This window comes from Capricornis sumatraensis, chromosome 5 (assembly GCF_032405125.1).
Source record: "Capricornis sumatraensis isolate serow.1 chromosome 5, serow.2, whole genome shotgun sequence".
Lineage (NCBI taxonomy): Eukaryota > Metazoa > Chordata > Mammalia > Artiodactyla > Bovidae > Capricornis > Capricornis sumatraensis.
In genome coordinates, this window is record NC_091073.1 from 99,753,081 (window position 1) to 99,768,324 (window position 15,244).

Consider the following 15,244-nt stretch of genomic DNA (forward strand, 5'->3'; position numbering starts at 1 on the left):
AGCTTCCATCTTTCCAAGGCACCTTAGACCTGACCTCATTTCTGATCTGCATCATATTTCTCTTTTATCTATTTTTTAAATTAATACAATTGATTTACAATATTGTATAAATTTCAAGTGTACATATTTCTCTTTTATCTTAGTATAAGCTTTAAATTACAGATAACAAATATATTAATATATTTGTTTAATATAATTAATATACTCTATGCTTTAATAGAATCACTTGAATTTTTTTCCTTTTAGTGCTATTTATGTATTTGCTATTTGTTCATATCTATCAAATATTTATTAAGCACTCCCTGTGTGGCAACTTTTAAGTTTGGAGTTAGGCAAATGAAGTGAATACCACCCAAATCCTGTCTTCTCAGCAGCACTGAACATAGTTTTTCACTTCTTTGTTCTCAAAGTACTTTCTTCATTTGACATCATGGTTTCTAAGTTTTCAGTTTCTTCATCTTTGGTCCATCTCAGTCTCCTTTGCTTGATCTTTCTCTCTGGCCCCCCAAATAATGGACCCTCCAGAGCATAATCAGTCCTTCAGCTTCTCTGTGCATGCCAAGTTGCTTCAATTGTATCCAACCCCATAGACTGTAGCCTGCTAGGCTCCTCTGTCTGTGGGATTCTCCAGGCAAAGATACTGGAGTGGGTTGCCATTTCCTCCTCCAAAGGATTTTCCAGACCCAGGGATTGAACCCATGTCTCTTATGTCTCCTGCATTGGAAGCAGCTTCTTTACCATTAGTGCCATGTTGGGGGGGGAGGGGGTGCAACTTCTCTTCTACCTCCTTTTTATCCCCTGAGTTATTTCATTCAGTGTCATAGCTTTATATGTTTTAGCATTTGATATACTGATGGCTCTATTTTTTCAGCTCTGGCATTTTCCTTGAATTTCGGCCTCAGTTAATCCAGCTGCTGAAACTCCAGTGGGTTGTTTAATAGGCATTTCAAAATTCACAAGACCGTAACATTCTGTAACTATTTGCCCCTTCAGCTTTGCATTTAGTGATCTATCTGCTCATGTTTCAGATTATGACATGGCTAACTCCCTCACATTATCCAGGTCTGTTTCTCTTCTACTTTGTTTTGTTTTTCTTCATAGTACTGTTAATACTTACTGCTGCTTCGACATTGTATAGATGTTTGTTTATTAATTTTCTAGATGCTGAGAGACTTTAATCTCCTGCTATTGTTTTATTAGTTTCTTCTGTGTTTTTTACTTTGTTTTCATTTAATTCATTGACTCACAATCTTAGCTTGAACTCTTATTATCTTATTGTTTTCCTCCAGTCCAAACTTTTTTTAAATTTTATTTTTTTATCTCTACCTTTGAGCCCTATAATCCCAGTTAATACTGTTTCTTTAAGTTCCTCTTAGTTTTGCAAAGATTGTATCTGTCATTACTAGTCACTCTATTAATGTGTGTGTGCCTTCATGTAATAGTAATGTTACTACTCTAACACCCAGTTCAAAGGATATCTTACTATGTTATTTTAGGCCATTTATATGTCTGACTGTTTTAGATTCTTTGTATTAATATTGTATTTAAAATTTTCTGTTTTCAGCCTGTCTTGCTTTCATTTAATCTTCTGTTAGCTCCTTTTTGCTATTTTGTTGTTGTTGGTATTCTGTCTCAAATAACTTATAAGATAGGTAGTATGTTTTTATTCTAAATTTCCGTATTCTTGAGTCTCTTTCTTTTTATCAGTTTCGGAAACATTATTTTTAAGAGCTGTGAAAATGATGACGTTAACTCACATGTCATTTGATCTCCCCTCCCCCAATGTATTATACTTTGTGATTTTTGTGGTCCCAATTTATCATAGTTACATTAGATTTTCTTTCATACTTTCATGTCAGAGTGATTTTTCCCCCCTAGTTTAATAGCTTTAGTTTTTAACAGTACTACAGTCTTTTCATAGAGTTCTTATCTTTGTTTTGTAATGCTTAATAAAACACATCTTTTTTTTTCTGATTATATGTTGATGTGTTAGTTTTAGAATATTTGAAAAGTACAAAAAAGTGCAAAGAAGGAAGAAAGTTATTGTAATCTCACCACTGATAGCTACATTAGCAATTTAGCATATCTTCTTGATCTTTTCTTTTCATGCACGAACATTATTATTACTTACAATGCTTGATTCAGTGTACATACTCTGTAAACTACCTTTTCCCTTCACTCACTGTGTAATAAACATTTGCCAACAGCGTTAAAGTGAGGCCATAATATACATTATGCTTACATGTTATTCTGTAACATAGACATTTTATAAGTTTTTTTAACACACCCTCTCGTTAGACAATTTGTTTACAGTTTCCTGTTATAAATTGAATTGTGATGAATATGGATGTTTTAAATCCTCTGGATTATTGTTTAGGTTAAGTTCCAGGAAGTGAAATATGCTAAAACTGTGTACTATGGTGATTAAAAGCATTGACTTTGGAGTCAGATCGCCTTGGGTTGAGATTCTTTTTTCAGTGTGTAGGGGGGCTTCCCTTGTAGCTCAGTTGGTAAAGAATCTGCCTGCATTGCAGGAGACCTGGGTTCGATTCCTGGGTTGGGAAGATCCCCTGGAGGAGGAAATGGCAACCCACTCTAGTATTCTTGCCTGGGAAATCCCATGGACAGAGGAGCCTGGCGGGGTACAGTCCATGGGGTTGCAAAGAGTTGGATGCGACTAAACCGCCACCACCACTTAGGTATATTAATTTATCTCTCTCAGTTTCTTAATCTGTACGTTAAAGGTAATAGTTTATATATGGAAAGCACTTAGACCAGGATGTCTTAGTCTGGGATGTCATAAAAGCTCAGAAATGTTAGATACAAACATCATCGTTGTCATCATGGCTGTTATCATTTTTATTTAAAAGGATATACATATTTGAAATGTTTTTGATATATAGTATATTAAAATTCTGTCTTGAAAAGTTGTATCAATTTTCATTTCTGCCAGCAAAATAGGAGAGTACCATTTTACCAGCTCTGGCCAACAACTGCAGTTATGATTCGAATATGTTGTTGTGAGTATAGGCTCAATTTTATAGGGATAATGTGTATCTTTGTTTCAATCTCTAATTTTTGGTTATTATTGATTTTGAATGGTTGGGTTTGCCAGTTTTTGTATGGGCTATTTATACTTAGTCACTCAGTCGTGTCCAACTCTTTGTGACCCCATGGACTGTAGCCCACCAGGCTCCTCTGTCCATGGAATTCTCCAGGCAAGAATACTGGAGTGGGTTGCCATGCCCTCCTTCAGGGAATCTTCCCAACCCAGGGATCAAACCTGGGTCTCCCACATTGCAGGCAGAGTCTTTACCATCTGGGCCGCGTGGGAAGGCTATATTTATGATTAAGTGCTGTTTAAATATTCAAATTTTAATTCGCCTTTTGTGTTTTACATTGCCTATATTTTTCTAGCTGGTTTTTACCTTTTAGAATGCTTGAGGTCATTTCATGTATTCATGTTTTATCTTTGTAAAATGTGTATGTAAAGAAAATTCTTTTTCTTATAGTTCTATCTTTAAAAATTTTCATTCATCTTTTTGACATTTATTAAGTACCTTTTCTGTGATAGGTATGCCCCTCATCTAGTTTCTCCTGTTGATGACATCTTATATTACCATGGTACATTTGTCATGACCAAGATACCAACACTGATACATTACTGTTAGCTACATTTCACATTTTATTTGAATTTTGTTAGATTTCCTATTAGTGTCTTCTGATCCAGGATCCCATTCAAGATACCATTACTTTTACTTATTTTGTTCCTTTACTCTCTTCTGGTCTGTGATGGCTTTTTGATCTTTCCTTATTTTTCATTATATTGATAGTTTGAGGAGTACTGGTCATGTATTTTGTTGAATATTTGTAAGTCTGAATCTGTTTGATGTTTTTCTGATTGTTAGACTAGAGTTATTTATATCACTAGAGACTCAGGGATATTTGGGTTGTAATCCAGTACCTCATTATTTATTTTGCTGTTTAGTTATTTTAGCTTTGGCCATTCATTCTCTCAGATTGGCTCCTCTGTGTCCCTTTGACATGCCCCCCCCCCCCGACCTTTGTGGTTGTTTTGAGCACTACAAGATGTTCTAGACTAATGTTCTGAATTCCCTGCTCTATGCCTAGAATCAGCTCCTTTCCCAAGAATCCCTGTTTCTTTTTATTGGACTGTGGTCTGTAGAAACCAAGAATTGGTATTGAGTGTACTCACTGCTACTGGAGTGTCACTGATTGTAGTCCCTATTAGTGAACAGAGCTGGGAGTACTATTTGTGCCAGTGTGTGTGCGCACACTCACATATAATTATTGAATCTCTTTATCTGTATCTATATAAAGCTGAATATTAATATGAGTTCACACTGATGTCTCTGACTCTATTTCAGTACCCTTGGGTTCATTCCAACCTTCATCCCCTTGCTTTTCTGTTACTTTCTACTCCAAAGTGAGACGCTTGACTCCCATCATCTACTGTCCATTTACTGTTTGTTTGACACCAGTATAAAGTGTTTCAGAATTAACCCATATCCCTCTGAGAAATAACTGTATCAAATAAAGTCGTTTTTTTATGTGTGATTCTGTTTGTCTTTAGCCTTACAATTTCCAGTGAAAGCACCACCTTCCAAAATTACATATATCAGTTCCTTTTTTCATAGGTCTGTTTTAGGTGCTGGGCTTAAAAGAACTTCTTGATTCAAAGATTGAAAAAAAAAAGATTTATATATTTATATAAACATATACATATATGTGTGTGTATGTATGATATCATATTATATTAATTATTAGGTCTTTTATTTATTTACCTTAAATTCCTGAATATATATATACACACATATATATATGTGTGCGTAAATTTATAGTATTATTAGTATTTATTACTTTGTTTACGTTAAATTCCTAAGTACACCTGCAGTTCATTTTGTCACTTGATATGAAGTAGAGCTCTCTCTCTGTGTGTACACATATATATAAATAAAATGCTTTTTTTCAGTTGTTTAAAATACTACCTTTATCATATTTAAAAACCTTAAAACTGCTAGACATTTTCTGTGTTTCTTGTTCTGTTTTCTTCTTATTCAAGTTCCCAGTATTATATAACTTAGTGATAATTTTAGTATCTGGTAGATTATTCCTCTTTACATATTTTTGTTCACTTATTCTTTTTAATTAAATGTATAATTTCCTTTTTTTTAATTTCAGGAACATTTTAGTTGATAAACCAAATGACCAGTCTTCAAGGTGGTCTTCAGAGAGCAACTACCCTCCTCAGGTAAGATTATGTTTAATTCCTGATTCCATTTAGAAGTCATATTTTAAATAGGCAAGTACTGAATGGTTAACAGTTATCTGGGTTACATCAGTAGTTTATTCAGTCTTTGAAACTGTTAGGTAAATTTTTATTTCCCCTTTTTTTGTTTGTTTACATTTTGGAAGAATTTTTATTTCACAGGCAAATGTAGTGTGGGGTTTGATGAAGCATAGATTTTATTTCTCTCTACTGGAACATTTAAAATCTAATTTTAGAGGGGGGCTTACTAATGATACAAAACTAAGTCTCTTGTTACATTTTGAGAAAAATGTTAACTAAAAAGAACAGGTTGTGGTGCTGGTTACTATTCTGAATAGTAACTGATCAGAGTACAGATCTGAACAGTTTGTGGCTTCTACTGCACTTAAACTCAAGTCATTCTGTAAATATTTAATGTGATGTTAGTAAATTGAACTTTTACTCAGTGATTCAGTAACTGCCTTTTAGAAAAAATAAACTTAACATAGTTTGTTATTTTACTAAAGAAGTGTACTTAGATGGTATTAGGACCGTGAACTAAATTGTTTCCTTGACAAATAGTGTCTGAAGTCATCTGAAGTAAAAAATAATCATTTTTCATTTATACACTTTCAGCATTTACACTTATTATGTCCATATCCTGGAGGAAATTAATGCTCTGATAGGTAAAGAAGTTGGATAAATAAAACTTAATTTTTAATTTTACTATAATTCTTGGAAACCTAGTCTCTGTACTTATTTTTCCTTTTAATTGTTTTTTACTGTGTACAAACCTTTTTGGATCACCTCATGTTTTAAGTGTTTCATTGCAAAATATGCTATATTCAAAGGGAAAAAATATACATACTTATATATAAAATTTAAAGAATAATAAAACAAATACTTATGTACTCTTCAGCCATCTTTAGAAATGGAAAACCACTGCAACCTTTGAAGCTTCCTGTGAGCCCCATCTTGCATCTGTCCTCTAATCCCACTTCCATAATTATTATTTCATATTTGTTAACCATGGGCTTCCCTGGTGGCTCAGACGGTAAAGCGTCTGCCTGCAATGCAGGAGACCCGGGTTTGATCCCTGGGTCAGGAAGATCCCCTGGAGAAGGAAATGGCAATCCACTCCAGCACTTTCGCCTGGAAAATTTCCATGGACTGAGGAGCCTGGTGAGCCACAGTCCATGGGGGTCACAAAGAGTCGGACACGAAGTGAGTGACTTCACTATTTGTTAACCATATTCTCACAATATTATATATGTATATGTTTATAAATTCCTGTGATTTAAATTTTGTCTGACTTTCAGTTCAGTTCAGCTGCTCAGTCGTGTCCGACTCTTTGTGACCCTGTGAACCGCAGCATGCCAGGCCTCTCTATCTATCGCCAACTCCTGGAGTCCACCCAAACCCATGTCCATCGAGTCGGTGATGCCATCCAACTATCTCATTCTCTGTCATCCCCTTCTCCTCCTGCCTTCAATCTTTCCCAGCATCAGGGTCTTTTCAAATGAGTCAGCTCTTCGCATCAGGTGGCCAAAGTACTGGAGCTTCAGCTTTAGCATCATTCCTTCCAAAGAAATCCCAGGGCTGATCTCCTTCAGAATGGATTGGTTGGATCTCCTTGCAGTCCAAAGGACTCTGAAGAGTCTTCTCCAACACCACAGTTCAAAAGCATCAATTCTTCGGCACTCAGCTTTCTTTATAGTCCAACTCTCATATCCATACATGACCACAGGAAAAACCATAGCCTTGACTAGACGGACCTTTGTTGGCAAAGTCATGTCTCTGCTTTTGAATATGCTATCTAGGCTGGTCATAACTTTTCTTCCAAGGAGTAAGCGTCTTTTAATTTCATGGCTGCAATCACCATCTGCAGTGATTTGGGAGCCCCCCAAAATAAAGTCAGCCACTGTTTCCACTGTTTCCCCATCTAATTCCCATGAAGTGATGGGACCAGATGCCATGATCTTTGTTTTCTGAATGTTGAGCTTTAAGCCAACCTTTTCACTCTCCTCTTTCACTTTCATCAAGAGGCTCTTTAGTTCTTCACTTTCTGCCATAAGGGTGGTGTCATCTGCATATCTGAGGTTATTGATATTTCTCCCAGCAATCTTGATTCCAGCTTGTGTTTCTTCCAGCCCAGCGTTTCTCATGATGTACTCTGCATAGAAGTTAAATAAGCAGGGTGACACTATACAGCCTTGACGTACTCCTTTTCCTATTTGGAACCAGTCTGTTGTTTCATGTCCAGTTCTAACTGTTGCTTCCTGACCTGCATTACAGGTTTCTCAAGAGGCAGGTCAGGTGGTCTGGTTTTGACTTTATGTAAATATAATAGAAATTGAACCCATTTATACATTTTCTGTGGCTTTTTGTTTGTTAATCATTATGATATTAATGTTGCCGAGTATAATTGTAGTTTGTTAGTTTTGACTGACTTTCCCCAGTGGTGCTAACTTGTAAAGAACCAGCCTGCCAGTGCAGGAGACATAAGAGACATGGGTTCGATCTCTGGGTTGGGAAGATCCCCTGGAGGAGGGCATGGCAACCCACTCCACTATTCTTGCCTGGAGAAGCCCATGGACAGGGGGACCGGGTGGGCTATAGTCCATAGGTTGCAAGGAGTCAGACACAATTGAAGTGACTTAACACATACAGTTTTAACTTTTTGATAGTTTAGTATATCAGTATGCAAAAATATATTTATCCATTTTTCAATTTGATAGGCTTTTGAGTTTTTATAGTTTTTGCTGTTAGGAACAGAGTGCTATGAACATTCTTGTATGTTTTTTCCTGGTACACACATACAAGAGTTTCTTTAGGGTATATACCTTGGCATACAGTTGCTGGATCATAGAGGATATGTGTATTTGAGTTCTATCTGGTAATGCAAAAATTTTTAGAAAATGTCTCTATGGTTTGTACTCTGATTGGCAGTGTATGAAAGTTGCTGTGTCTTGTACTCTCCCCATCACTTCTATGACTGATTTTTAGATTTTGCCAGACTGGTGGATTGTTCATTGTAACTCAGAGTTAGGTTTCTGTGAACCTCTTGTTACTCTTGGTTACTGGATTTTTATCAACCAGTCCATACAATAATGTTGCTTTATATGCATTTCTGTTTAAAGTCATCTTACTTTGTGTATATGGTTTATTCATTTCATTGAGTTCACAGCCACTAGCACTGTAACTCTTGCCCGAATAAAGCTTATCTGACAAAGATATTTTCTCTATAAGGCACATCGCTACCTTCTTGTATTTAAAAACACCAGGCAGCACTTCAGCACTACACTTTGGGGGCCCTTTTAGCAGTGAAACACCAACAGCAAACACAAAAATATTTTAAAATGTGGCACTAAATAGACCATGAGAAAGACACTTGTATGAGAGCAAGTATGTAGGGTCCCTTGTTTGACCTTAAGCTCAGAGAGTGTGCGTGAATGCCAGGTCAGTCAGTAAGTTGTAGCCACCTCTTTGCAACCCCGTGGACTAGCCCACCCGGCTCGTCTGCCCATGGGATTGCATATGGCCACTTCAATTTTTTGCTGTTCTGTGCATGTCCAGGAATGACTTGAGAATATTGATTTGATGTTACAAATAAATTTCAATCAGTAGATGAATTTGCAAGTACCAGATCTGTGAAAAGATAGAAACAGCTGTACTGTAACCAACAATTCATTTATCATATTTTAAACAGGTCTGAGATTAGAAAGAAAGGAAAAGAGGACTCTGAAAAATCAAAAACAATGTGATGAGATTTTTAGGTTCTAATAGCCTTTTCTTAAGAATCCACTTTGCGTTTAATGTTATTCTGTTTGGTTCATTGTTTCTTCAGGTTTCAGCAGCTGGAAGCAGCTTTGTGCATGGGGACTATAGCTATGAAAGATAAGCACATCAACAGCAAGTTGATAACTGGCAAAGTGTCATAAAAGGGAAGATAGAATAAGTAACAAATAGAAAACCAATAGTATGACATTTAGTGGGTCTTTAGTGCAAGAATACTCTGTATTTCATTAACCTCTAGGATATTGTTTATAGTAAACTTTCTACGGTGATGAATATATTCTTATAATCTGCACTGTATTGTATGGCAGTTGCTAACAGCAGATAGCTGTTGAGTATTTGAAATGAGTCTAGTACAACTAAGGAATGCAGTTTTAAATTTTACTTAATTTTAATTAGTTTAGAATACTTAGCCCCAGGTGGCTAGTGGCTATGTATTAGACTTCATAGATCTAAGGCATTGCTGTTATTAGGATATACAGTTTGATATATAGTGCTTGACTTTGTCAGTAAGATATTGTAATTATGTTTAGTATGTGCAGCTTAAGTGGATACAGAAGTTACTGTGTAGTTATTTAGAAAAGGATGGGAAACAAACTCAAAGCCTCTCAACTACTCCTTTTTTAACCATAAAGAGGAAGGACTATGTGTGTACATGGATGCTAGGAGGTATGGCATGTTTTGAGAATGGCATCCCAGAGTGAATGAACTCTAAACAATTTTCTAAAGCTTGTGTTGGACTATGAATGGGGTAGATAAAAATAGAAATACTTTTCTTGTAATGTATGTTAAGAATTTTTTTTCAGGTGGCTACTCAATTGTCAGGACATGAATACTTATTGTTTGGATATAACTACTTAGTAAGTAGAACTGTTAATATTTCTTTTGACCTTGGAGTCTATATTAGTCATTCAGTTGCTGTGTAACAAATTACCACAGAAGTTAGCAGTTAAAAACAAACATTATTTCACCCTGTTAGGGTCAGATTTTGGCTCAGGAGAAAAAGAGTACTTATCTACAAGGTAATGGCTGAATACATTTTTCATGGAGTATTGTCAGTCATTTAAATACAGTGAACTGGCTTCATACCAGTTAACTTGGAGGAATTTCCTCCATAAAATGAAAAAAACATGATGCAGAGAAACATCTGTAATAGGATCCTACTATTGTTACCTGAATAACAACTCTCCGTCCTTCAACAGTGTGTATGTATGTATATGTGTGTATTTTTATTTCATACAGTGAGACCAGGTAAAGATATGAAAGGATGTATATCTGGTTGTTGACATTGGTTATTTAAGAGAGGAGGAGATGAGAGAGGAAAGAGAGATAAAAGAACCATTTGAAAGAGTTATTCCCATGAAAAACAACATATATGATATTCAAATTATGTAAAGTGTATGTCTGTGTAAGTGTGTACAACAGGGTTCAACTGAATCATCAAAATGGTGGTGGTTGTATCAGAATAATGGAATTTAGGAATTTTAATTTCTTTTAAATTTTGTTCTTACACTTTTGTTGTGATTCTCATTTTCAACTTATAATTTATATAATTAGAAAAAAGAGTGAAAGCCATTTCCATTGTGGAAGGGAGCAAATACTTGGTGACTTAGTGAGGAAAGCATTGCTGTCAATTTTGGATCATCTGTCCATACTGGTAGAGAGTAAATGTAGCATGAACGAAAACCCCATACCTACTTTAAGATAGTAATTTCCTCCTTCTCCCACATCAGATGTGTTTTATAGAAGTTACTAATACTGCCATGGAAAACACGTCTTTCAGGGTGACTGGGGAGTGCCCTAGGGTTGATGAAAATGTCCAGGTGGTTATATATGTCTTGATAATTGTTTTAAGAAAGATTAAATCATAATTTTTCTGCTACAACTATAATTTCTTTATGAGGTAGTTTAAATAAAAGTACTATATTAGGTAATAGTCTTTGCTTTCTGGGCCTGGAGAGAGAAGAGTTGAAAGTTTAACAAATTGTGGGCATTCTGCTATTGAAGGTCAAGAAACTTCAGTGATTATTTAATACAGTTGGGGTATGTGTATATTATAGCTTTTGCAATACACTCCTGTTACTCTTTCTGTTAGGTGAACCATAACAATATTATGGGAATAAGATTTTGTACAGTGAGGAATAAACAGAAAATATATGTATTCGATGTAATTTCTATCTGTGAAACCAGGGTGCCAGCAAATTTATGAAGTTTCTCTATGGTATTTTGCCCTGGTTTGTGAAAAGAACATTGTATGTGTTCAATAATACAGTTTTGTTTCATATAATTTACATATAGTGAAATGCATGAACCTAAAGTGCATGGCATTCATTTTGAAAAATGCACACATTAATTTATATGCTTATCAAGAAGTCAAGCATTTTCATTACGTCAGAAAGATTCTTTCTGTCCCTTAGCAGTGAATCCTTCAGTCTCCCACCCTTTACCCGGAGGCAAGAGGATTTCTTTTGCCACAGATTAGTTTTGCTTGTCCTGAAATTTAATAGAAATGGAGTCAGAGCATATACACACTCTTTCATATATGGCTTTTATACTTAGGATTTTGAGGGGGGGTTGCTATCCACTTCATATGTGCATCAGTATTTCATTTCTTTTCATTAACAGAATACCGTTTTTTCCTATGGATATACCACAATTTGTTCATCTGTTTTCCTATTTATGGATATTTGTTACATTTAAGTTTTTGGTGATTGTGAAGAAAGCTTATATAAATATTCTTTTACAAGATTTTTTAAATGATACGTATTTTCAATTATTTGAGATAAATGTTTGGAGGTAAAGTTGCTACATCACAAGGTAGAGATACAGTTGATCCTTGAACAATGCAAGGAGGTGGCAACTCTTCTTCAGCTGAAAATTTGCATGTTAACTTCTGACTCCCCCAAAACATTATTCATAGCCTACTGTTGGTCCAAAACCTTATTGATAACATAGTCAATTAACAGGTATTTTGTGTGTTAAATGTATTATTTATTAATACTGTATCTTATAATAAAGTAAGCTAGAGAAAAGAAAATGTTAAGAAAATCATAAGGAATAGAAAGTACTTTTACTCTACTGTGTTTATTGATATCATAAGTTTATGCTGTGTACAAGATGAATGGTCTGTCCATATCTACATCAGTATTTTATTACATGATACAAAACTCTGTAGATGTATTACCAACACTAGAGACCAAAAATGAAAAGATAAAATGTGGAAAAGAAATTTGTATATATTTACAGGTATAACCATTCATTGATAAATGAAGAAGCAGGAATATGATTGCTTTATGGTTCAGTTCAGTTCAGTCGCTCATTGTGTCCAACTGTTTGTGACACCATGAATCGCAGCATGCCAGGCCTCCCTGTCCATCGATTGGGACACCTATGGTGTGCACCCAAACTCATGTGCATCGAGTCAGTGATGCCATCCAGCCATCTCATCCTCTAATCGTCCCCTTCTCCTCCTGCCCCCAATCAGGGTCTTTTCCAATGAGTCAACTCTTCGCATGAGGTGGCCAAAGTATTAGAGTTTCAGCCTCAACATCAGTCCTTCCAATGAACACCCAGGACTGATCTCCTTGAGGATGAACTGGTTGGATCTCCTTGCAGTCCAAGGGACTCTCAAGAGTCTTCTCCAACACCACAGTTCAAAAGCATCAATTCTTTGGTAGCATTGTAATTGATACAGTTGCTTCACAGTACCTTACCCTATATACTAATGAATGAGTATACCATAAAATATTTATGGTATATTTTATTGCAGTTGTATTCATAATACAGTACTTAAAACATTATTGACATTGTCTCAAAAGCCTCTTGCCAGGGTCCAGCCCCTGTGGATCTAGGGTAATTTGAAGGGGAGACGGAATCGGCGTCCTAGGAAAAAACTTATTTAATTACAGATATAAAGAGAGATTAGAAAAGAATAGTGTAGTAGGAAAATTAGTGGAGAAAAAGAGGCTGAATAACTTGGTTTACGTGGAATACCAGTAAAACTCCAAGACAAGGAATTTGCACCACCTATGTAGGCCACAGGCATCTTTCCGTTCTCCCGAAGGAGAGGAGGCACTGAAGCCTCCCCGGTCCGATCTTAGAAGCCCAGGCAAAATTAGCAGGCTTGGTGAGTACCCACGTTCCAGATGGGAATTCAGCCAGAAGGGGAAAGAAAGAACGACATGGGGGAAATCAGTCTTTCCAGAAACTGATCCGATTTCTGTATTTTTCAGGTTTGCTTATATACTTTTTGTTATACATAGGGATGAATACAGAGTCACTCGGGGGTCAGCAGACCTGACCCTTGTCATAATCAGGTGCTTCATATAAAATTATACAAAGGTCTTGGGGTTTTACATCATCTTCTGGCCATGAGGCCTGCTGACATTTTATGGCCCTTTCTGATAACGGTCAGTCAACTAGAAAACTTATTTTTTCCAGGGGTGATTTTTTTTCTTAAACCAAGTGCCACCCTCCAAATAAAGTTGCATTCCTATAGGGTGAGGGTGTAGTGGGTTACAATCAAGAAAAGGAATTTACTTAGCCTAAGGTTTAACATGATTAATCTTAAAGGTTAGTACTTATTTCTCCTATATGCTAGTTATATTCATTATACGGGCAGGGAATATGGAGATTTAGCAGCAAATATTGGCTCAACAAATGAAAACCCTTCACCAATATAATTTCTAATCAATGTACTATACTATACTAATAATTTTCTAACTTCTCAAGAGTCTGTATATAGAAAGTTTAAAGCATCTCGTGCCTCTCACAGTTGGGAGGCTGTAAACAGTCACATGTGGCTGGACGAACCTGCTCAGGCAGGCTAGAGAACCTTCAGAGGAGTTTGTAAGTTGAAACACTCTTGTCACGCCCAGGAATTTTTATTAACTGGAGCTGCAAGTTAACTCCTTCTCCGAGAGAAATGGTGATGAGGGAGAACCCCCCGTAAAGTCAGAGGTGTAGGTGAGAACATAAATCAGACTCTGGTTTTGGGGGTAGATGCTCGGGAACAGGGGGTTTCCTGAGGCTCAATCCCACAGCCGAAGCCTCCTTCCTCATGACCTTTGCCATGGGCGGAGTTCCTCACGCTGGCTCCCGGCAGCCTCTTAACTGTGTTGATAGGTTGATATGTAATTTTTCCAATTACTAAAGAGAGAGGGGGCATACTGTATGATACTGTTGATATCAAATTATCAAATAATGATAATTATTTGAAAATAAAGTTGCAAAACAGTAAGAAAACTATTAATTTTATATAAAATGTTAGTCACCTCATGCCTATGTAAGGATTGGCTATCTATTTCAGTACAAGTCTCGTACAAAAGTCAGAAGTGTTCTATACAATGAATACTTAGGCAGTGATGATCACACAACAGTGGTTTCGTATAGTTCTTGCTGGCCAGTTACTAAATGTTCACGCAATGACACACACATGCGCAGCAGAGAGGTTTGTCAGGTGTGTGGCATGATGATTGCTTACTGCTCATTGAGTGGACATGGGTCGTCGTAAAGTTCTTGGTTCCTGTCATGTTCGTGTTGAGTAGGCTGCGGAGGAGGAGGAAGATGAGGGGTTGGTGTCACTGTCTCAGGAGTGGCCTCAGTGGAAGACGGAGAGGAGTTGCCAGGAGAGGCAGGCACACCTGGTGTAACTGTGCGTGAATACCTGGTGGCTTCCGACTTTTCTGCTTTTCCGTTACTGTAGACATGTTTTTATACAGTAGCAATCCTTCTTCCGCTCTTTGTTTTAGTTTTAGTGCCTCTTGTCATGAAGGAGTCCATGCCGTAAAAGAAGTCACAAGCAGTCTCGAATAACTGGAACCCTTCTTTCTGTCAGGTCGTCTGTTGTCAGTTTGTTTTCTGGCACGGCTTCTTCTGGTGTTTCTTCCTCGTCGTCTGGCACTAGTTCGGAAGCACTTATCTCCATCAAGTTATCTACTTTTAATTCCTCTGGTTTGATGTCTGTTAGCTCTTGAATTTTTCTAAGGTCTGTATTTTGAAATCCTTCATCCCTCACCTTTTTTTTGATATCAACTCTCTCTTTCAAGATTTCCTTGATTGGCTCTGCTATAAATCCTGTGACATCATATGTGAAATCTGGACACAGTTTTCACCAGCAGGAATTTATTGTTTTGGGCTTAAAGGCTTTCACAGCTTTTTCTACAATAACCATGGCATCTT

The 15,244-nt window shown here is 36.5% G+C and overlaps 1 protein-coding gene across 1 annotated transcript in view; it reads left to right on the forward strand.

Moving 5' to 3' along the window:
* MKLN1 (muskelin 1) overlaps positions 1-15,244 on the forward strand; it is a 203,524-nt gene that overhangs the window by 48,695 nt on the left and 139,585 nt on the right. Inside the window, exon 2 of the mRNA XM_068972702.1 lies at positions 5,203-5,272. Within this exon, the coding sequence (XP_068828803.1) occupies positions 5,203-5,272 (70 nt within the window). The remainder of the gene's footprint in view (positions 1-5,202; positions 5,273-15,244) is intronic.